Genomic DNA, 25092 nt, shown 5'->3' on the forward strand with positions numbered 1-25092 from the left:
TATTCCTTTGTGGACTATGGTGCTAGAGCGCCTCTGGGACGCGACGGTTTCATTTTACATGACACAAAGGCCCGGCTGAAGGACGCACCCCCTCAGACACACAACACAGGCCCTGTTCATCGTCTTTCTGCTTGCTGATAGTCACGGGTCGACAACACTTTAGAACATTGACACTTTAATAGCTGCCATCTCAGCAGATGCCAGAAATTAAAAAAAAGGGACTCACATGGTTTCATTCTCAAGGCTCCTGCAGGACTAGAATAACAGATCTTCCCTACGCTGAATTTTCCTTCCATCTGGCATGCATCGAGGGGCCTTCACACACACGCAAAAGTGAAAAAACAATACGCTTTACTACAATAAATCCATGAGGCTGCAGCGACTCGCTTTCAAAAACTAAAACTGATCCCCAGATTATTTTAACTGCACTATAGTGTCCACTGTTATTTACATGTTAATGCATGTGTGTATTTTCGGTATAAGCGCTCCATTCATTCAATAATACATGCACACACACACACACACATACACACACACGCACACACACACACACACACACACGCACACTCAGTGGCCTGCAAGGCTCTGTGATTAGACACAACACACACTCTATAAGCTGGCTATGTTTCGGTCTCCTGCTTCTCTCCCTGTTTCACAGAAATGAAACTCATGGAGTACGCACGCATACACCTGCAAACAAACACACACACAGGGTAACACGCAAGACATGTGCACACACTGTTACACACTGCCATGTGCAATGTGGAATATGTCTTCAATTCAGCAAATAAATGCAAAACAGACCTGCAGCAGAGAGCAGTTTGTGTGTTTCTGACTAAGCAGCTCTTCCTCTCTGCCCGTCTCTCTCTTTCTTCACTTGAATCATATCTCGCTGCACTGATCAGAATATGTTCTGCATGCTGGAGCTTTGCATCGTGCAAATAATGTTCAACACGCTAATATTTGGTTAGATTTGCTTACTGGTATCGGAGATTATTCTCAAAGCCTTTGCAGCGACCTCGTGGAGGAGGCTTTATATACAAGGGGCAACACAACTACTTTGTTAAGGTAAAAATAAAAGGTCATGGTTTGTGTGAGAATAATAACGTGACTGTAGCAACTTTCTTTTGAAACATTGCGTTGCATAAAAAGCGTAAAGTCAGCGCTTACTTCTCATTTTACGTGTTTGTTTGCTTATTGCACCACGGAATCATGGGATACGATTTCATTAACTACGTCACACGAACGATCAGCGCGTCCGTGGTTTGGAGGAGAATGCAATTTCGACGTTTTTTTTCTCCAGGCGACGTGACCTGCAAACAGACTTTGATGCAAACAAAACTGGTTGCAGGGCCTGTTTCCGAAATGAGGGAAGAGCAAAGGCATTTGAACAATCACCTAATGGAGCAGATGGAACTCAGCCCAGTAGAGGTTTACCTCAGCGCTGCAGAGGGCATCCTTAGGTTAACACCATCAGATACACACAATGGAACCAGCAGGCTGAGCTGAGTTGAGTCAGACTCGTCCAGATAAAATGAAACTAACAATCACACAGACCTCACAAAGCATTTCTGCCTGTCTGTCCTCCTCCCTGTCTGCCTGCCTGTCTGTGTCTCTAGTCTAAGCAATGCCAGCTCACATCTTTCCTTAACTTTCTGTTTGTCTCCGTCCATCTTTTGTAACCTGACCGCAAGGAGCAGTTCAGCTGGCTCTCAATGAAAACAAGTTTAGAATTACTTAAACTGTGACGCCTACATTCGTGTGTGTGTGTGTGTGTGTTTGTGTGTTTGTGTGTGTGTTTGTGTGTGCAGACATTCAACAAGCTCTTCAGGGCGAGGTGATGCAACATGGGAGGCTTTATTAATGTGCAGATACTGTATATGTAGAGTGAACTTGTAATGGCCTCACTGTAATTCTCAGATTTATGCCGAACACATGAATCATTTGGCGTGGAACACTGATTAGGTCATTTAGAATCGTCTGCCAAAACACAGCACACACACACACACACACACACACACACACACACACACACACACACACACACACACACACACACGTAAGAGCTCAGAATGAAGTTAAAGTGAGATTAGAAAACCATTCAGTGACGTGTACTTCATGTGAAACAGCTGTCAGAAGCAACACTGGTCCTGACCACCGGTTGACCACAGCTACAGAGGAAAATGCGTCCCTTGATACTACGTGATGAGACCAAATGGGAGTGTTGAAAGTCTAAATCGTTGAATGACTGTCAGTGTGTCACAATATGAGCCTTTCTGAGATGAATCACCCCCAAATGTGGAGCACAGAGACATCTTTCAGTGGAAGTGGCGCCTATTAACAACAAATGAAGAAGTGGTGCAGCGGCACAGATTTGGTTTCCCTCGAGACCCCCGGTCAACTGATTTGTCAGCTACTGCCTTTTTTCCTTCTTTTTTAACCGAAAGATCAGAGTGTTCCTTCTTATGAGACATGACATTATGCACGAGGGCTCTGACTGCAGAGATTATTATCCTAACGGGACTTAGCTTGTTGGGCCAAATGTTTGAGCGCATGCACCTGAACGGTCCACTGACACTAATGCCAAACATGAAAAAAAGTAACTTAATGCATCATAATACGTAATAAACTGAGCACATGACTGATGTTTTAGTGAATTAATAGAATAATTACTAAATGTACCTCTGACCCGTAGTGCTACACATCAATCTGGATTGTTTTGCTGTGAGTTTTCAGTCATGGGGACAGAATTTTTTTATTTTATTTTTCAAAGAAAATAAAGACATTAGAGAAAGTCAACAGCATTGTCTTGTTCCCAGAAACCAGGATTCATTTATTTCAAATCTGGCCCCGCCCCCAACGACCTGGCCAGCGACCTGGCCCTTTAAGAAGGTTTCTAAAAACGCCACTAAAAACTAAACCCCAAAAAAGACATATATTCGTGTAAATCCACGCGGCCATTACTCGGATCTGTCACATGTCTTTCTGTAACGTCCCGCTGTCATGAGGCTTCTGCGGGTTTCTCGAAATTATCCAAATAAGCGAGAGAGTAAAGGGGGCGGGGCCTGTTTAGTTTCACTTTCGTTTCCGCTAAAGACGTGGCTGTTCGAGTAAGCGCGAGCTGACGGGAGGAGAGTATAAAAGTCAGGAGGAGTGTTTACAGCGGCAGGACACTGGCACACACACATGAGAGTTGCACCGCTGCGGGTGGAAGTCAGGAATCAGTCGCTTCAGAGCTCGCGCTCCGTGGACGGATTTACCTGCAGAGCAGCTCGAGCCCTCGCGGGGTTCCGACACCTTGGGGAGCGCAGACTAACGGGTCTTCAAGCAGCCGCCGGTGTGGAACAAAACGGTGAGACTTCTTCTTCAAACTGGACTGTTTGTTTGTTTTTTTTGGGTGCTTTTCAGCATTCATGCCTGCTTTTATTTACTTTGATTTTTTTTGTATTGCGCAGTCAATAAAAAAAGGATCCAGGTGACATGGTGTGCTGTTTTTGGGGGGTCAAACATTGCATTCTGGAGTTTCACTCTTCTCTCTGTCCAGGTGTTAAGAAAAACTTCACGAGGCACTGAAATAACAAAAATATACATTTGCTCTCAAGACATCTTTAAAAAAAAAAAAAAAAACAGAAATATGATTATAATTAAAATTGTATCTGTGATCGCCTGGAATTGAAACTAAAATAGTCCTCCAAAATTACAACACCTGTTAATCATTACCTTTTCCAGTATTAATTTATTGTTTTCTTCTTAAATGGACGACACATAGAGAAGGTGAATGACACACAGGATAGTTAATATGTGATGAGAGAATCACCTCACCGGGCTCCAGCCTTTAGTATTACAAAACATACTACTTTAATTTATCGTTGTATAACGTTTTATTATTATTATTATTATTATTATTATTATTTTTCTTCATGTCACTGGCTTGAGAAAGTTAGATTTCAACCCAGTAGAAGTGATGAAGAAAAAACTACCCTATAAGCTCTATAAACTCTGTGTGTGTGTGTGTGTGTGTGTGTGTGTGTGTGTGTGTGTGTGTGTGTGTGTGTGTGAGTGTGTGTGTGTGTGTGAGAGTGTGAGAGTGTGTGCGCAGTGGCTGACATCAGAGCTTACTGTAAGTGTCATATACACATACAGAGCAGCGGCCCATGGAAACTTATATTTCTCACACACACACACACACACACACACACACACACATACACACACACACACACACACACACACACACACACACACACACACGCTCTCTCTCTTTCCAGAGCATCAGGGCCTTACATGGTCATTGAGTTAAAGTTGTGACCAATGACTTTCAAAGCCACCTTTTTTTTTAATTTACATGCAGATGCAACTGTTATCTGCTCCAGTCGAACCGTAGTAATGAATGAATGAATGTTTGTAGTAAAGATAATAACCCTTTATTCCCTCTTGTCTCTCTCAGGATGTCAGTGTGGTGGTTAGAGATGGGAGAGGGTCTGGGGCCGCTCTCCCCTGTAGGATGGTAGCCGACAGCACAGTGGAAGGCCATGCCAAGACTCCGTTGTCGAGCTCATCGTCGTCCCCGTCCTCGCTGCTGTCCCGGCAGCTCGCGCTCAGCCCTCGCCGCACCGAGTCGGAGCAGCACCAGCACCGGGCCGCTCCGGATCCCAAACCGAGATCGGCGGTCGTCCCCTCGGTGTACCTGACCCACTTCCCCACCTTCTCCTGCAAGGAGGACTGCGACATCATCACGGACACGGCGTGCAAACTCGAGCGCAGCTCCTTCTACTGGGGCCCTCTGGAGGTGGAGGAGGCCCACCGCATGCTGCGGGACGCCCCGCTGGGCAGCTTCCTCATCCGGGACAGCCGGCAGAAGGACGTCTTCTTCACGCTGTCCTACCACGGCAAGAGCGGGCCGGTCAGCGTGCGCATCGACTACAAGCGGCAAAAGTTCTCCCTGGCGGGCAACGAGCGCGCCTTCCCGACGCTCTTCGCCCTCTTGGAGCACTACCTCAACTCGCCCAAGAAGAGCCTCAGATTCCCGTACAGGAAATGGAAGCCGACGCTGCAGGAGCTGTGCCGGAAGCGCGTCATGGAGCTGTGTGGCGGAGGAAGCCGGGTGCCGGAGCTGCCGCTCACCCACGTTGTCCAAGGCTTCCTGTTGGAGTTCCCTTTCAAACTATGACCGGCTTCAGAGTTCTGATTGTGTTATTTTTCATTTCAAGAGGGAAACAGGAGCAGCGTCTGCTGGAGGATAAGGCCGCGGCGCCGCGGTTGCACATAAACGCGTCTCCCGAAAGCGTGGAAACGCTTCGTAAAAAACAAGCGCAGGCGGTCTGCGGGTGGACGGGGCGAGACATTTCAACACACATTACCTCCAGGGACTCAACTTGCACACGGACGGAGCGCCTTCTGGTCTTGAGGACTCACGGGAAGTTAGAAGAGGCTGCATTAATGAGAGAAACAGACACACGCATTGGAGCCATCCCATTGGCCGCCGGGTCCGTTTGGGTGCCGGCGGGAAACTTAAAAGCGGATTTGGGAAGGACACTGAGAACGTCGACGGAGTGGACTTGTTGGAGGCGGCCGAGGCCGTCGTCGGGCCGTCGTCGGGCCGTCGTCGGGCCGTCGTCGGGCCGTGACACCGGTCGGCCGGACCTTTGTAGCAGACTTTTAATACTCTAACGTTGTTGAATGTTTACATGTCACACATGAATGTTTGCCAGCGCCGATGGCTCAAATACCGCTTGATGTCAAACCCACCGTCATGGCCGCCGGCAGCGCGTGGCCGCCAGGCGGTATTTGGCGTCACGAGGTCTGGTTTAATTGTACTGTATGTAGAGGCTCAGCGCCTCTTACTCCCATTTTCTACCAGGCAGATAATGAGTATGTCTTGACTGAATCAGATATACACATTTATTATATTCTATTATATTTGAAATAAAACTATATTTAAACTAACATTGCTGGATTCTTTGTGGTTTCTGTGGTATTTCTCTTCCCCAAATCATGTCATATGCGGGGAGGAGGAGTCAGTAGGGCTGGTGAAAGCGAGAGAGCGAGAACGGGGGGAAACACACACACACACACACACACACACACACATACACACCCTCACAATCAGGAAGATGATTGGCCAGACACACAGACAGGAAGTGCGACACGGTGGTGTACAGTATCGTCACCACAGTGATTCATCTGTGTAGGCCAAAGCGACAGGTGGGTGGGGTTACACGGACTGTTACGCTTAGAAACACACACACACACTTACCAGAAACAGGGGCAGAGGTGACACATAACGTTTGTGTGTGTGTGTGTGTGTGGTACTTTTAATCGAATGAGATCCAGCGCAGATTAAAATTTCCTCAGGAGGAAGTGGGAAATTTCTTTTGGGGTTAGCGGTTTTGACAGACGTGTTAGATCAAGGTCAGGGTTAGAGTCACAGTTCGTTTCACTTTGGAGTTATGATAAACGTTTTGCATGCGGCGTATTTTTAAAACTATTGTAAATAAGCAGCATGGTATTAAAGTACTACACTTTACTATAAATAAAAGGTGCCGTCTCTTGAAAAGATTTAAGAGATGACTGCTTTTTAAACAAAGGGCTGCCATTGTCGACTGAAGAGTGCCAGTTATTTAAGGGGTGTGGCGACTGAGCCAGGTGAGGATACCTGGCTCAGTGTATGACTCATTTCTTTGAAAAAACATGCTGCGAGAACTAAACATGTAGTTAGTGTCACAAAGCCCAGTAGGAACGCTCCCCTCCAACCTTTAGAAACAAAGCGCTGTGTAAAGACGACCTTTATACGGGAACCTTAAACCTTAAACACATTCTACATCTCACTGACGACACTTTCAGAGTTCAACTGCAGCACAGATCGACTGTTCAACGTGCTTCTCAGCAATTTATGAAAATATAGAAATGTACAATGTTGTCATTGGTGGGATATTTCTCAAGAAATGTCCCTTTTCAAACTGTTTTATCTGCAGTTTGTATTAAGTAATATGACAATTTAGGAAATACTCGTGTTCACTTTCTTGCTGAGAGTTAGACAAGAAGACAGAGACAACTTTGAAGGCTCAATATATACACGACTGGGAACATTTTGGTTGCCTCTCATGGCTCTCAACATGGCGGCTGTCAGCTAACAGAGCTAGCCAAAATGTTGAAAACAATACTCAAGTTTCGACTGGTAAAAATGAAAATGCCTTTAGAAAGCAGAATCATTTGCTCAAATTTGCCAGTTTCATGACACAATTGTGAGAGTATGTGTCACTTTGTCAGACAGGGGAGCCAACTACTCATTTACAACTTGAGGTTGTGACTTTAATTTACTCTTCCTTATACCTAACCCAAACTCCAACGCTGAAACCAAACCATAAAGCTTTCTGATCTTTATGGGGATTTTTTTCTTCTTTTTTAATTGGTCTCTAGACAAATGTAGCCCCACACACACACACTATGAGTCATACTGAATATAACACGGCTTGATTCAAGTAAAGCCCGACTAGTTTGAGGATATAATTATCTTAGCGCCCCCGCCAACATACCCACACACACACACACACACCCACACACTTATGTGAAAGATGAGTCAGTGATATAAACACTATGATTACGATGTCTTAATTCTTATATGTGCATAAGAATTACCTCGAAAATTCGATCAGAGATTTGTGTGTGTTCTCGTGGGACGGCCAGTGAATCATACGTAGCAGTTTCATTCACAGCTTTTCAGTATTCAGGACATTCCCGACTATTTTGAGAAGTGAAATGTGTTCAGCTGATTTCGGTGGAATCCTCTGCTGTGAGTTTTCTGTCCTTTAAAGGCCACAGACCACTTCGACAGAAATTTTTCGAAAACGGACACGAGAGAGAAAAGTCCACACGTAGAATGCAGAGTGGAAAAGTTCTGGTTGAAAGGTTTGACCCTAATAAGAATGAAGGCTATGAGCTGCTATCCCCCCTTTCCTGAGGCCAAACACAAAGACCTGGTCTAGTCACCATCAGTCACCAGGTTCCTTTGTTTCTCAGAGTTTGGGACATCCCAGAACCCTCAGTATGATGAAAGCTGCTTTGCAGGAAACGTCGTAGAAATGCTGGTCATCAGATGAGAAGAATGGGTTTTCGATGCCGACTTGCCAAAAGTGACGAAAGTCTTTTCAGAAGAAGACAAAGAACTTCCTAAAACACAATCAAACAGTGCGTCGCTTCCTACAGGAAAAGTCTATTTTATTAAAAAACACAAACGCGGGGATGTTGAAAGCGGCTTCCAGACGAGCTTCAGCTAAATCCAGTGTGAATGTGTGATGTTCCCCGGCGTCTGCTTGTCAACTTTCTCACAGCAACAATGTCCGACACTTGGATGAGAAGATTCCTACCACTCATGTCCATTAAATGAAGCCACAGCCAGTCCCAGGTTAGCTTAGCTTAGCATAAAGACTGGAAACGGAGGGAAACAGCTAGCCTGCCTCCCTACCGACACCTCGACTTCTCAATGAACACGTTATGCCTCATTAGTTTCCTCCATGTGTTAAGGGGACAAGACCCCAGACAACGTTGTTACCTGTAGACGCCTCCGGTTCCAGTCTTTGTGCACAGCTCAGCTTATTTTCTGCTGGCTGACTTTAGTACGTGACGTGTTTTATATGTGGTGGTTGAATCATTCCCAATGGGAACAAACGTTGGGATGGAGAGCGATAACTTTGCCGTTCTGCTCACAACAAGTTTAAAAGGTAGATGTTCATATTTTTAATCTACAACATCAGATGTTCATGGAACACTGCGCACACACACCTTCCAATCTGTAAGATCTCTACAGTCAAAACTTCAACGTAATGCTGTGACTGTGGTTAAGCACCGAGGCGAAAACACACCTTACTATGGCTGCTGTACCAGGAACCCAGTCACATGTTTACTCACACATAACCCGTCTTCCTTGAATAGAAGGACTGCGATAAAAGCAACACATACCGACCACAAGATGACTGAGGGCTCCTGCAGCCGTCACAGCAACGCGACGCGAGCGGTAGAAAGTGTGAAGGCAATGTCATCGCACACAAGAAAACACACACATGCATATGGTTATACTCCAAAACACAACTGTACAGCTGGTTGTGGCGGTGCAAGGTAGGATAGATTGTCATCTTTACTTTCAGTTCAGGGATGGTCATGAAACATGATTAATGGAAGCTGTCACACAATCAGTAAGATAGTATGCAAAGGTGTGTGTGTGTGTGTGTGTGTGTGTGGACTCAAGCAGCAGCCTCACTGTTAAGTAGAATAATTTATTGCAGTTCTTCATTTAATCCTCTGTTTCAGTTCATTAACAATAATTACAGGTTTAAAAGCAAAAAGCATTTACAGAGCATATAAACATATTACACACACATTACAATCAGAGACTTAATGGAAGCTTGACATGTGAGGATCGCGGTGGCCATGTTGTCTTCAAACCATCGGGCGCTGCTCTACACGTTGTGCCAAGCCTCCTCAGTACGCCAGTGATCATCACTATCATTCTTCTGCTATTTACAGTAGCAAGATGGAGGGAGGGGGAGAGAGAGAGAGACTCCAAAAAACAACTTATTGCTCTGAATTTCTCCTCTTATAAATGCGTTGACGACTATACAGAGTAAAAAAAAGAAAAAGAAAAATCAGAATGCTCGCGCATTAAGACTTTAAAGTTAGGGCACAGAACAAAAGAGCTGGAGTGCAAAGGCCGAGGAGAAAAGAAAGGAGTTAAAACTATTTAAACGGATGAGATAATATCGTTTTTGTTCCTAAATATTTACAAACCAAGTCATGATAAAATGCAACGATCCCATTCGAAACGACCCAATAACACAAGAGACAAGTTGTCCGGTACATTCATCTCTCCCCTCATTGGTTAGCTCTTTAGATTATTGCAGCAGTAAAGCTTCACTCAGCTGATTAAAGGAGAGCGTTGCCCCTCCACACTGACCCCAGATCAGCATGAGGAAATAAACCCAGGTTGGTTTTCCAGACCAACACTACGCTTTAAGCCAATTAAACTCCAACAAGTCTTTCCTGGAGGACGCGGATGTCATGGTTCATCAATAGTTGAATGTGGGAAAGAAAATAAATATATATATATTTGTACTATTGTTCTCTGCATCCTGTTTAACCCTTTTAAACGCTTTCACAGATGCACGGAGAGCTAAACTGAGCTCAGGTCAGTGCCTGAGGGGCAACCAGCACATACATTCAACCCAGTGTTGTTGTGGCAGAGCGCCAGCCTGAAGACAGACTTTAGGAACAGTGCTTCAGAGCAATACTACATCACTCCATGAGGCGGTCAGCGTTTCATTTAATCAAGCAAATCTATATGTCTATGTTATCAACAGGTCTAAAGATATCAAACAATGCTGCGCTTTCCATTGAGTAAACAGCAGCTCAGCGTGTTGCTGAAGTGCTTTCTGCAGAGAATGACTGCCTCAGTTAATTATTTACTACTATTACTACTCAGTGAACTGCTATCCATTAGGAATCTAAATCAGCTCCATTTACATCTTTCAAATCAGTTTGTGAATAACACACATGATCGGATCCCTGAAGGCTATGAACTGCTGTATGGAGATGGAAGTCGATCTAGAATGGAAAAGAAAAGGCAAATCCAACGAGGTCAAAGTTTAGCGAATACTGTTGCATATCTGAGAAAAACTAATAAATGCTTTGCTCCACGGCACCCGAGCAGGGCTGTGATGCTGTGATGCTCCCCGAGATGATTGAATCCAAACGTTTACTGGCAGGAGACGACACTTCGGTTTGAGCTACAACTTCATGCTAACGTCTAATGAACGTCTACAGAAAGAGGCTTCCCTTAAATCAAGCAGCTGCAGATTATTTTCTTTAATGGTCACCAGTTAGTAAATGGGAAATTAATAGATCGTTACTCTGCATGTGGATCAATAAGAGCTGAACAAAATGTAGAAAACAAACACAACCACGGTGTCTGAATCATTGAAGCCCGCACACATCCCTACACACACACACACACACACATACACACACACACACACACACCTTCCCAATGGCAGTTCTAGGAGGCAGTTACTGCTAACGGGTCTGACAGGCAGCGGTTAAAAGGCAAGTGCAGCTGACTGTGTGGACTGTATGTATAGCATGTGTGTGTCAGAGTATGTATGCGTGTGTGTGTGTGTGTGTGTGTTATAATAGAAGTGGCTAACACCACAACACATTAGTGGTGCACATAAGACAGGAAGTGGAGGAACAGCTCACGGCAGCAGCATGTGACGCATGCGTGTGTTTTTCGGAGCGGACGAACAATCGATCAGGATGAGTAAAAAACGTTGCTGGTTGTGCGTCTTCACACGACGTCTTTACACTAAAAACACAACCGGACACACTCAAGTGAACAGAAACACAAATGTGCTTGAAGCCTTTTTCGAAGTCGACCAGTGATTCAGAGGAAAAGAGTCTCTCTTCATGTGCAAACACAGACGTTGAGACGCCTCCCAAATCCAACACACACACACACACACACACACACCACACACACACACACACACACACACACACACACACTAACCATCCACAGGTCGCGACATGAAAATATACTGCAGTCACGCTGGATAGTTTAACTCACACTTCCTGTACTCTTAGTGTGTGTGAGATGTGTTGAAGTGCATGAACATGATCGTGTGTGTGTGTGTGTGTGTGTGTTGCTCAGTCCAGTTCAGGTGAGTCTGGCGTGTCTTCGTCCTCTGGAGCCGCTGAGTCGTCTCTTTCCTGCAGCTCCGCAGCAGAGAGTTGGTCTCTAATCACCTCTGCTGGTGCGCCTGCACCTTCTGCCTCGTCTGCTCCCTCCGGTTCCTCCGGGGCCTCGTCTGTGGGGGTTTCCTCTTTTACCGTCGGCGACCCGTCTCCCTCTGGCAGCTCCTGCTCCTCCTCCTCCTCCTCCTTTTGCTCACCTGTCCGATGTCCCTCCTTCTCCTCTGCGGTGGAGGCGCCTGGTCTCTGGAGGGAGTGGCTGGCACAGGGGTGCAGGTGCGGCGAGTCCGCGGGGGGCAGCAGCGTGAGCGACTCCACGCTGAGCGCCTCTGCGTTGCCGTCGGTGAGGAGGGAGATGTTGGGCTGGGACGCCGGGGTGAGGCTCGGGGCGAGGCCCGCCACTGGTGCCGAGGGAGCAGAGGAGACGGGCGTTACTTCTCCACCTCCTGCTTCCCCTTCTCCGCCCGAGAGGGAGGGTGGGGTGTGCTCCAAAAACGTGCCATCATCTAGGAGGAGAAAGCGAGGCAGGTGAACTCAGAGGAATGCTCATTTTTAAAAGATTCTCACAGGGAAATGATGTGGCTTGCTTTGTTTATGTTCATTTTCTGCAAAGATATGATCTAAAAAAAAAAAAAAAGGGGGTAAAAAGTGGAGCTTGCATTTAAATACGGCTTTATAACAAGTCACCGCTTGCTAGTTCCTCTGTGGATTAATTCATCACTGTACCATACATACTTGCATTTTGCACTTTCTACTGTTTATCTAATTTACTTAATTTGAATACACTCTGCGGCTGTAAATATAAATATATTCTCCAGTTAGTTGTATTCTATTGTGTATATTTAAATATATATATATATATATATATATACATATATATATATATATATATATATATATATATATATGACTTTATTTTAATTTGTATATGTTGCTTCTTTATATATTGATCTTTTTTCTTTTATCTTGTGTGTTTGTATCTTCACTTGTCAATTGTAAGGCGCTACTGATGACGACAACAAAATTTCCCCTTGGGGATTAATAAAGTATATATTCATTCATTCAAATGCCCCAAAAAAAATATATTCTGAAATATTTCAAGCTCCATTTAAATCCATTAGCGAATGTAATTTAAACAAACCTTCACTCCTATCTAACAAACTTAAATATCCAACTCAATGTCATGATGAATTCCAAAATCAGTGGGAGGGTTATGGAGTTACGACAGACCTACACTACGCAGGTACACACACATGGACACACACACGGGGTGATGAGTAACACAGCAGTGTGTTCACCAGGCTCCGCCTCTCGCTCCATTGTCTACAGAGTAAAGAACGAGCAGATCCCTTCCAACAGGGAGGATTTTAGGCGCCGAGAAGCTTGTGAGCAGAGAGGCGGGAGCTGGTGGACACGGTGGATGTGATACAAGCAGCAGCAGCTGTACTTGTGGTTTAACAGCAGCAGCAGAGCTTGTGTGGGAAGAACTACAATGCAAACTACTGTGTGAGCATACTTACATTGTTAGCGTGTAAGGGCGCAGTGTGAAAGATACAACAACACCGTTTTACAATCACCAGTTTCAGACTCGCGACCGTTTAACTTGTGCAACAAGATTTCAAAACACTGGTGTGTTCAGTTTGTTATGGTGAAATGTTACAAAGTCGTGGTTTTCTTTTAAATTTGGTGATATTAGCTGCAGTCATGAAGCCATTCAGGTATGAAAACACTTTACTTAGTACCAAAGAGCAGAACGAGTACAAGCAACTCTCAGCATCTTATATGAAACATTCAATAATATATTTATGTAAAACGCTTTAAAACCTGCAATCATAAGGAACCCTTTTCGTTTTATTAACCTAATCAAAGAAAGCACTCAAACGTCCTCTCATTGCTCACAGTTCACTTGAGTAAAGGTGAGTTCAGGTGCGTAACGGCTCCAAACAAAGCTGTGTGTACATATGCCCTAATCTTCTTTAGGAGGAACCTATAGAGGTATGCTACACCTGTCAACCAGTTCAACAGGTGATGTGATTTACTCCTGCTTAGCGACACGATTCTTCCACATTCCTTTTCACGTTTTCTGGTGACAAACTACTTCATCTGCTCCGTTTGTCCTTGTGCTACTTCTTCTAAACCAACAGCTCAACTGACATTTTCACTCGCCACCAAAACCACAACAGTTCCACCCAATCATCTCCATGTGTACAAGACGTGTGTGTGCGTGTGTGTGTGTGTGTGTGCACTGTAACGCGCAGATATACTGCGTTGACCACGCCTCAGCTCCATTAAGAGCACGTTAGTCTGATAGTCTCTTTCTGCCTGTTGAAGTTTACTGTCACAAAATGATTGCTTTTACATTTTACTCCAGAATCGTCGTGTGTGTGTGTGTGTGTGTGTTTCTGTATTGAGGGAATGTGTGTGTGAGCTACCTGTGGGGCTCTGAGCTGATATAGTGCTCGCAGTAACAGAGTCACATCTTCCTGTGCTCCCACTCCCACTGGAGGGAGGCGAGGGGGAGGAGAGGGGCGAGGGACTGTGCTGCGACACACACTGAGCCACCGCAAAACCTGGACAGACACACACGCACAGACATGCAGTCATGTGTTACCATGGCTGGGAAATCATTTCAGCTGACCACAACTAGCCCGAAGACACACAGTATACACACACACACACACACACACACACACACATCTCATTATACCTACAGTAAGAGAATTGTGTGGCAGATAAAAGTTTCTTGCTTATGTGTGTTTCTACATTTAAAAAGATATAAACATAAAATGTATGTAAACAAACTTAAAATATTACAGCAATTCATCCAAAGCACATTAATACTAAATCATGTTGACCTCCGTTGACCTTTAAAGTGGCTATAAATAAATCTACTAGGCTGGATTTCAGATCCGTCACTTTTTAAATGGGAGCAGGTTTCCTTGTTGAGATCACACAGAGTCCTTTTCACGAAGTGAAGCAGGAAGAAACGAGCCTCGAAACTTTGTTTATTCAAAGAAACCAGACTGACTCACTGTTCCACTGAAGATCAAATCCCTAACACATTTACACCGACTGTCACCTTAGTATTTGAAGCTCAGGGCAACTGTCTGACAAAAGGTTCTCCAATACTCAAAAGGACAGGTCTCAATGTATATTTAATGACCTTCTGCTCTATTATTGATAGTCTTTCTCATGAAGTATTCAGTGTGTGTCGACCGTGGGGTTGAGTTTACTGCCATTGTTTTGTGGCGTTTGCATGATCGTTCAGATCCAGATCACAGGCGCGCAAATGTTTATCTGGTTAGCGTCTTAAAGCTGAGAAAGAAGCATGAAAAGGTGGGTTTCTGGAGGGCCGAGGGTACGTGTAGGTTAGTGGAGCCTGGAGATCTGTAGGTCACCTGGTACTTTATCCACGGAGGCGAAGAGCGATCTGGCTGCCGTGGGGTCGTTGGGCGACCGCCTCGACTGCTCGTAGAACCGGAAGGGCATGGCGCCGGGCGAAGCGTTGGAGGTCTGACTGAAACCCAACACCTCGGAGGTGCCGGGCTGCACAGGCAGGTCCAACAGAGCTGCAAACAGAGGGAGTGGACAGCGTTAAGAGGGGAAATACGCCGGTGCATCAAAATGCAAAAGCGTCTGGGACTCAGACACCATGTCTAACGTGTCCCGTGGTTTAGTTTTAACTATGATTTGGTTCAAGGAGAGGCTCTTTGGCAGGTTTACAGCCTCCTTTACTCTACTTGGCAAGACTCCAGATCTCTGTTAAGACAACTGCGTGTATTTCTAAAGAACCAGGCAATGGGGAAGGGAAGTACAAGGGACTGATGTACAGTTTACAGTACAAAGGGACTGGGAAAGAAGCAGGAAGTCATAAAAAAAAGTGTAATTGATTTATTAGAATTGAATGATAAGAGTGGAAGGACCGATTCAGAGAAATGACTTGATATGAAGCTGTCAATAAAAAGATTAGCTCTCACTTCTGTTGGAGCAGTTTCACTTCTTAATTTAGTAAGCGATGGAAAATGACGAATAAATGCTTTAATGTTTTTTAAATAATACATTATTTGTGTTTTCTAAGAAGGATAAATCAGTGAAGCATTGTGAAACACGAGCTAGAAGCAGTGCGAGCTGTTCAGTATGTTAGCAGTGAGTTGACTCTATTGTTATAGTGTTTTTAAGATTTATTTTGAAAAACCCACTCAGCTGGATCAACTGAAACGCTTTCCTGCCTCTTGTGTGGAAAAAGGCAGCTGCTCCGCCGTCCTGTGCGTCATATTCCTCACCCGAGATCCTCTGCATCTTCATGCGCCGGGCCTGGATGCGACCCTTGGCCAGCCTCTGCTTGGCGATGATGCAGCGGATGTGGTCGGCGAAGATGAAGTTGGCCTGCAGGATGGGGAGCGGCTTGGCGTGGGGGTTGGCGCTCGGCTTGTGGATGACGATGTTCAGCGCGCGGCTGTCGTCCTCGACGCCGGACACCTGCATGTCCTGTGGAGAAGGGGAGACGGGTTTCACACACATTCTGACCAATGGATTTCCATGACTTTTCACCAAATTTCCAGGACCAAACATGTAGAAAATGTAGTATTTAAACTAACAATGATAATTCCAAAGTATACAGTATACCTGAAATGACACAAATGAGACAGCTGCTGCTGCGACTTCATGTCACGACCATACTTGTATATACTTTATACACTTGTCATCATTTTTGTGCCATACTATTACTATATTTTGTGCCTTATTTTTATTTATCTTTTACCTTTTTATTGTAATTACTGTGTGTTAGAAGGACCCAGCAAAATAAGCTTTTCATTGTACACAGTGACTGTCTGTTATCTGTGCATATGACATTCAAAAATATATTGAATTAAAAGAATAAACATTTATAGATATACCGTATGCCTGCTTATATTTTGAGCGTCTTTCTTTTAAAAGCACATTAATTATTTCAAACTCAGCGTAAATGAATGACATGAATATAAACACATTTCCATGACTTTTCCAAAACCTTTGGGATTAAATTTTTTCAAGGACTTTTCCAGGCCTGGAAATAACCGTTTTAAAATGCCACGACTTTTCCAGGTTTTTCATGACCGTACGAAACCTGGGGAGAGCGTTAGGAAGATCAAGAAGACAAGACAGTAAAGATAAGTAAAGACTGACAAAAACAAGAAAGAACAAATACAACAAATTCTAATTTGAGGAAAATAAGAGATGCAAATAGATGGAGAGAGTTGAGACAGATGATTGGAACATGAACTTTAACTTAAGCTCAGACCCTGAAAATAGTTCAAGTGACACTCATAAAGCAGAAAAGAGGTCAGAGGAATTCTAGACGACTGTAAATCCATTTCACAACAGCTGTGTGTATATATTATGCAATTCATTTTTCCGAATTTCTCTTGAAAAATGAAAACGCGGCATTTACTCATCTCATCTGCGGCCGTACTGACGCAGCATGACTAAACCTGCTTTACAGTACACAGAGGGGACAGACAGGACGCCACTGAACGCCCTCCAGGGAAAATATTATGAGTGTTTCTCTGGTGAAAAAAGATATGATCGACATCTGATGAATGAAGAAAATAAAAGAGAAACAGGAAAGGCAAATTGTTGGCAAGAGGAGGGGATGTGGGGGAGATAAGGATAACTAACAAACAGAAACGGGACAAAGAAAATAAATATAAAAATTCTGAGAAATTTAAGTGTATTTGTAAAAACAAATCATTGGTTTTAATGGCTGAACGTCTCATTCACAAAGACACTTTTCTCTTACCTGCAGAAGGCCAGCGAACTTGACCACTCCCCATCCAAGGCGCTTGGTTTCTGGCTCCACCAGACTCATCTGGTACACGTCTACAGCGAGGAACCTCTGGGCCTGGCCGCCATCTTTACTGACCACCATGCAGGCGATTAGGTCGCTGTTGTCTGAAAAGAAGCGACAGACAAGACAGTGAGTGCGAGTCCGTCTGTGATCTTCAGCAAACACGACATCGCCCGTTAGGACCTCGGTTCCAAACTCAACATACACGAAATATGCCGTTTGTGGACAGTGTAAGGAATGTAAAATGGGATTTTGCTATTTTTGCTTTGATCTCAATGCATCTGCATGCTTTCACGTCGATGTTTAGCAGGTATCTTCTTTACCAGAATAACATGTGACTTTTGCGATTTAGCACTGCAGTAGAGATTTATTAGAATGGTTTGTGCATTGTCATAGTTTTGGTATTTCAAGAGGCCTCAGTGTCCTTCACACTTGGCCTGCTTTCTGTCTGCAGGGTGAGATAAGAGGAGGACCGTGACGATGTTCCAGACGTCAGTGGTAAATAGTTTTGCCTCAGGGTTGCCCAACAGAGACCAAGGATCGAGCACTTTGCACAAAAGTACAGCCGAGTCTGATGGGACTGTAATTATTCAGGTATTTTATCATAAACCTAAGTACTGCACAGGCTTTCAAAAAGGTGACACAAAAGTCAGAATTGTTTACAAGTGTTTACAATTCACCCGAAGGGAACATGAACGTCACAGTGACACAATTCTGTGGAAAACCATCGAGAAGATTCACATCGAAAAGAGTCACATTTTCTAGTCTCAATAAGATTTTGGATAGACATACCAACTGTAAAATAGATAGCATGGTGTGTGTAATGGACACATAGTACTGCAGATATGGAGCGGCATTTTAAGTTACGTTTTTATGTAAAAAGTTAACAATTAAGACAATGAAGCCGTAGCAAAAAGAAGTTGTCAGACGATGCAGATTATAAATAATACATTAGCCACTAAAACACACAGACAACTGCCGGTGGTTATTTCCCAGGAACTTATTCTAATACAAATGCAAAACCACATAAAATGAGGACACTATAGCTAACAATTTACTTCTGTTTTATGATGCAAGTGAAATTCCGACCATACAACGATTCAATTTCTTCAGAAAAACCTTGGAGCAAAACATAAAGCCCCTTCCTGAAAGTGTGCAGTAGTGCTACTCCCGAATCAGATTATCACCCTTTATTTTAAGTAGGGATGCACCGATACCAGTAACGGGTCAGATACTGTTCTCATGGACTCCTACTTGTAAAACTACTCATGTGAGGGACATCAAATAAAAATAAAACATGATTTTTAAGTCATTATTCGGACGGTAATGGCACCTATATAGGGTGAGGCGGACCTGAAACTTCTATTTTTGCTGCGTTTCAATCTTTATTTACTCTTAACCAGTAACATATTTACTAATATGTACACATCTGAACAAAAGCTCACATGGGTTGCCTTTATTATAACAGCAAAAGTATTCAAGTAGCCCTTGTGGTTGCAGAGATACACCCTTTTTAGTTTGGGTATGTTATTTTGAGCAGAATCCTAAGAAATACCCGTGTACCGTAAAGTGGTACTCGTGCATCCCTACTAAACAATGTTGGTGATATGTAAATAACCCTAATTAAAGCTGGGGCACCAGCAAGAGTAATCTACGTATTTAAAGTATCAGACAGGAAGCTTAGTCGTACAGGAGCAGTCGGTCCAGACAGACTGCTTCACACTTGAAAGGACAGAGAAGACTCGTCTCCCACATGTCTAGCAGGATGACGAAGACACGATTAGCCCACATCAGTTTCCCACAAAAAAACAATATTAAAATGTGGAACTGATGACCTGATTTGACACCACTGGTTTTGTTTTTAACCTTCACGTCAACGTTTAACACCACACTGATGTAAAGCCCCCGAGGAACCTCTCTTCCTCTGGTCTCGCTCACGTCGCTTCCACTTCATAGCGTTTAAGCTCTCCGGTTCCTTAAACTCCCGTTTCCAAGAATCCTGACTAATCCAATATGAACCCAGTCTGTGACTAAAGTTATTAGTGTGTGCTGGAGTCCACTTGCTCATTTAAGAAGAAGGGAAGTTTTCTGCGGGGTAACACTATTTATATTTTAACAGCTGCTGCTGATCACATGGCGGCTTGCCGTGCACATCATACATGTTTCCTTCTGGCTTTACGACTTTCTCTCTTACCAGGAAGTTGACTTGAATATTACTACTGAAACAGTGAGCAGGGAAAAGCACCTGCAGCTGTAGAGGCTGTCCGTGATCGGCTGTGTCAGCAAAGTGTCGCTAACAGGAGAAATTAGGGGGAATTTAATAACTTGAAACTCCTGACCAGCTGGGAAAAATACCCTTCCACCCCCTATTTTCAACTTAACTTCTGACTACAGAGGAAAAGGGTTGGTCAACTAGTGCATTTTTAGATTGCCTCTACCTCACAAACAAACATCTGCAGACACAGTTTCAGTGTGTGAAGGCGTACTGCTGTGTCACCAGTTCCATGTATCAGGACAGGTTTGACAGGTTCACCAAGTTGATGCTATGTATTGCAGATTTTCTTCTGAATTCTTCAGAAATTTTACTAAGAAGTACGAGCATTTTATGATTGACAGGTTCAGTGAAACGCACCAAACAGGAGAGTGAGCGCACTCTGTAGTTGTTCAACACTCCCCGTCCCTGCAAGTATTCCTCGAGGCTATCAACTTACCTGTGATGACCTGCCAGGTGCACACACATTACAGAAGGTAGACAATGGAGTGACTGTATTTGCATGAAGCTAAAACAAAACACGTCTTAACAGGTCACACCTAGAACATTAGAAACATATAAACACATGACATCAGTGTCGTCAGATTCTTCATATCTTGTGAAGAAGTGTCTTTGCATGCTCCGGTGGTCCACACACACACTCACACACACACACACACACACACACACACACACACACACACACACTTGCAGCAAACACAAGTCCACTTCCTAAAACACACTTTTGATGTTTCGGTTGATGGGAATGCAACATGACTTTCCGCTTGCAGGACCTTGTGTGAAACCACAAATACTACGACTCCACTGACACAACACACAGGTACCGACATTAGCAAATGTTCTGTGATTCAAGTACAGCTAACCGGCGGTGTGGTGAAATGGAGGCGGTGGCAGGCTATTGGTCAGGGAAAGGAGTTTGTGGTCGGAAGGTTTCAGGTTTAAATCCCCCCAACCCACGCCTTGCTCTCTCCACAATCACTCTGTAGAAGTCTTCTTAGTCAATCTTAGTTATTTAAAAGTGACAGTGACTGACAAAACAAAAAGGAAAACCCAATGACCCAATGTGAAATATGAGCCACATTGAGAGCCATGTGGAGGCAAGACATATGCCCTAATTTCAAGTTTCACTTTTCATATTAGAGCTCATAAACCTTAAAATCTGCCACAGACTCTTTCAACAGGGATCTGGAGTCCTCGAAAAGACGGCCGCAGTTTTAACCACTGGATTAGATTTGAAAGCTGCAGAGAGACATTCGGTTTCAATAGCAATGTTTCCGTCCATTAGTCAAATGTTTTTTGAGATTACCCCGCAAAACACATCAATCACTAAAGTGGAACAAAGGTCATTCAGCTCACTATCATTCTGCGCACACAACCAGGACGCATCACTGCCGTGTCATTGGTTTGATCCAGTCATCAGGACACAATCTTCACTGGTTCTGCAAATGACGTTTCCAAAAAGTACCGAAACTGCAGCTCAGTCATCACAGATGATGCGATAACTACTAAAAGGCCATCGCTACCCAGATTTTCCACAGACGGTAAAGTCTGAGAAATTTACAATGAGCGTTTCCCTGTATTTAATTCTAAGAAGTGATATTAATGGTATACCTACCCCCACGTTAATAATTTGAAATCACAAATAAGATTACATATATAATATTAGGCCAAGCAAAAAAACAAACAGAACATTTTACAAGTGCAATGGTGCAAGTAATATCTTTTGTTGTGTTCTTAACTTTTCATCTCAAAGTCGTGCTACGGATCAGCAGAATTAAAAAAAGATGGTGCAAGAGAGTGTGAAAGAGGAAAGTAAACTTTCTTTGCTTGCATCATAAGATACACCTAATATAGATACCGCATGACACACTGGGGAATTTGTGGTGCACCGCGCTCTCTTTCTGAGAGGTTCTGCTTATCAAAAAGGAACTTCAATGAGAGAAAAGGCTCATTTCATAGAAGAGCGGTGGCTGCCCCGTCTGCTCTTGACTGTCAGTGTGAAAAAGACATGAGTAAAATGGTAAATTATATCAGTAACATTGGCATTTTTAGGTTGCAACATATGGCAGTAACAGACATACTATATAACCGGTGGATATCCTTCATCTATATACTCTTCCAGTGGAGGGTCACGAGCGGACGCTTGACACTGCGAGTGAACTGCTCACTGTAATAAACTTAATTCCAGATATTCAGCGACAAACCAGTGAGGCTTCTTATTCTACTGCGTCTGGGGGATCGGCCACATTCAGCTCGACACAATAACAAAGTGGAGTTATGACGGCAGCACATTCAGTTGAAGGTTGTACGTCCTTCATGGAACCCGAGATAATGTTATCTTAATATGTTATGATTATTTGCAGCATAACACTCGGTTCCCAGTAAACAATCAAAGAGCCGTTATGAGTATATTCAGACAAAGGCGGTAGATTTTAGTCTCCTGAAGATTAAGAGGATGACATGAGAAGGACTGCAGGCTCTACATCATACTCTTAGTTTCACAAATATTACATTTACACCATCGTAAAGCCGTACTTCTGTACTAGATTTAATGTAATTGTTACTAATAAAATAATAACTGTGTGTAAACGTAAAATAAGATAAACGGGGAAAAATTACAATGAAAGTCAAGGCAAACAATAGCAGAAAAAAAACTGTTTGGCTATCTTTGACATAGTTCATATTTTAGAGGAGCAGGGAGAGATGTTGGGAACAGCTCCTGATTCTACTTTATATTTATATATCTCAGTGCATCTTTAATCATATTGGAAATGCTTCCTTTCTCTCCATACCGGTCTCCATATGTCCCTCAACTTCCTGTAGTTTTGGTGTTTGCATTGGTTGGTAAACATAATACAGAGATAAAAATCAAACCCTGAGTGTTAGAAATGTCCTTTAACACAGAAGCTAGGTCGCTGAGTAGAAATGGACGGCCGTGAGATTGAGACGGCAAAGGGTTGCATATTCATATTAACGGTTGAATAACAAAACACATAAATGCACGTCAGCAAAAAAGAAAAAAAGGAAACATGTAGAGATTTAAAGCGTGTGACGGTCATCACTCCTGTTCACATTACTGTGCAGTAGTTGTGACATCCTGCAAGACAGAGCTAACCACATGCAAGTTTTCCAAAACATCTACACACGTGTTGCATTGTTCTTATGCTCCACTCTGTCGTTGTGGTTGTGCATCGCTAAGACTGCACTCACATGTCTGTGTTGTCTTTCACGGGGAGAGCGAGTGTGTCGGACAGAGAGGGAGAGAGAGCTTCTGATGCGCGTCAGACATTTATGCGGCAATTGCGGCTTGGTGGACGCTCTTTTAGGGAAATTGTAAACTGTAGGGGTGGCGAGTTGTGAAGTGTTTGTAATTATCTTTCCTTAACTTTCTTCAGTTACCCTTTTATTGCAGTAATTACACTTAATTTAGTATTTTTAATGGTGTCCCACCCTGAAGTTTGGCTCCATTTCCCAAAAGTGTAAAGCTGATAAATAAACAAGCACGTCAAGTGTCCTGTGGCATGCGGTCTGGGCTTTGTAAAGTATACAGTATGCCGCACAGCTTCTGTCTGTGTGTGACTTACTGAGGTCTAACACGTCATCCGTCTTGATAAGGTCTTCAGATCTGGTCAGAGGCAGCTGCGTCTCAGGTTCTCCCTGCAGCTGAAGCGATAACGAACGCAACATGAAGAACACACGGATCGCCTGTGCAGAGACAGAGAGAGCGGAGAGGTCCCACATGAACTCAAGCTGTTGCTTTAACAGATGTCATGTTAAAGCAACCACCTGAAACATTTACAAGCAACCAATGAAAAGAACAAAAGAATGACGGCACTGCCAAAAATGTTTTATCTTGCATCTGAGATTAGGAGTGCAGCATGGTTGCGAAACACAAAACTAAAAAGGAATGCAAAAGTTCCAGGATTTTAAACGTCAGTGCTGCGCACAATGTGGACTGAGCTCAGGAGACTGAGGACGTACCCTGCGTGTCCTCTCCACGTCTCCACAGGGGAGTCTCTTGACGAAGTCGATACCGGTCAGAGGGGTACCGGTGGGCGGCAGCAGCACCGAGGCATCCATCATTAGATACTCCACATTCAGCGGTTTACTCTGCAACACACACACACACACACACACACACACACACACACACACACACACACACACACACACGCATGAGTACAGACGCTCAAGTAAATCACGTCACAAGACTACGCATATCGAAAGACGGCCAACTGACCGTCATGCTCCTGTATTCATCTTCAAACATGTCCAGAAAGATCTCCTCGCCCTGTGAAGACATGATAGAAGTTAGTTAAAAATAAGGCAGATAATGTGTGGTGAAAGAGTTTCACCTCCTTTGTGCACGAAGAAACTAGTCGATAAAAAACACGTCAGATGCATTCACACAAGAAAAACTGCATGCAGAGCAAAAATAAGCAAATGCATCTTCTGTGTCTTACTGAGCATGCATGCATACCCACAGCTCGGTTTTGTTTTTTACCAAAGCAGCCGAATCTATTTACACACTGTTATATGTTGTAAACCAAACAGATTGGTTAACGTTGGAAATGCAGCTTAGGGTAGTGTGTGTAAATAAAAATATATATATAAAAAAAAAATAGGAATCAGTAAAAAGAGGAATGTTAATACACACGTGTATAAATTCTCTTTGGATTAAAACGCTGATGATACACAACAAGCTATTCCGCTGTCCTGAAAAGATTTCCAAAAGATTCCCTTTATCATGTTTTCCTTCTCTTCATCATAGGATATGACTCATATCCCAAGTCAATATCATATACTCGGATGACTCATCTCTCTGTGCATGAAGCATAGACACTCTATGGATTCTTTCTGATATAGTTTACTGTGGAAATCTTGCTGTACACGATCATTTTCTTGCACTTCTTATCTGGACATTGAAACCGTCGCAGGGCCTTTCTTCCGCCTTTCCTATGTATTAGCTGTGCGTTCCAGCTCATAACCCACATGAATGATCACTGGAGAGGGAAAGGAATTCCTAAATGACATCCCATGTGAACCAAAACAGGAAATGCTGAACGGTTCAGACGAGTTGTTTGGACATGGACAGTTGAGCGTCTTGGCCCACAGGACAGAGATTGTTTGTGTGTTTATGATACGCATTTACTCCTCGGCGTGTTCATCCAACCACAACAAATATTCCACTTGTCACTCAAGTGAAAAAGGAAACTACGGCAACTAAAAGGAACAGAGGTTTAATATCTTAAAT

General features: G+C 43.7%; 2 protein-coding genes across 2 annotated transcripts in view; one reads left to right on the forward strand and one right to left on the reverse strand.

The window, feature by feature from the left end:
• The first annotated feature begins 3290 nt into the window (after positions 1-3290).
• On the forward strand, positions 3291-5850 carry socs1a (suppressor of cytokine signaling 1a). Its single transcript, XM_079233147.1, has 2 exons — positions 3291-3352; positions 4448-5850. The coding sequence occupies exon 2, from the start codon at positions 4505-4507 to the stop codon at positions 5168-5170; it is 666 nt and encodes a 221-aa protein (XP_079089273.1). The 5' UTR covers positions 3291-3352; positions 4448-4504; the 3' UTR covers positions 5171-5850.
• A 5648-nt stretch (positions 5851-11498) lies between these two features.
• clec16a (C-type lectin domain containing 16A) overlaps positions 11499-25092 on the reverse strand; it is a gene marked incomplete at its 5' end in the record, with an annotated part of 32591 nt that continues 18997 nt past the window's right edge. Inside the window, 8 exons of the mRNA XM_079233145.1 lie at positions 11499-12245; positions 14172-14309; positions 15138-15308; positions 16023-16227; positions 17519-17670; positions 23423-23543; positions 23820-23948; positions 24079-24129. Coding sequence (XP_079089271.1) covers positions 11695-12245; positions 14172-14309; positions 15138-15308; positions 16023-16227; positions 17519-17670; positions 23423-23543; positions 23820-23948; positions 24079-24129 — 1518 coding nt within the window. The 3' untranslated portion in view covers positions 11499-11694. The remainder of the gene's footprint in view (positions 12246-14171; positions 14310-15137; positions 15309-16022; positions 16228-17518; positions 17671-23422; positions 23544-23819; positions 23949-24078; positions 24130-25092) is intronic.

This window comes from Taurulus bubalis (genome assembly GCF_910589615.1).
Source record: "Taurulus bubalis genome assembly, chromosome: 17".
Taxonomy (NCBI): domain Eukaryota; kingdom Metazoa; phylum Chordata; class Actinopteri; order Perciformes; family Cottidae; genus Taurulus; species Taurulus bubalis.

What these genes read in the sequence shown, in the direction of transcription:
- socs1a (XM_079233147.1), top strand. Translation starts at nt 4,505, where the DNA reads ATGGTAGCCGACAGCACAGTGGAAGGCCATGCCAAGACTCCGTTGTCG.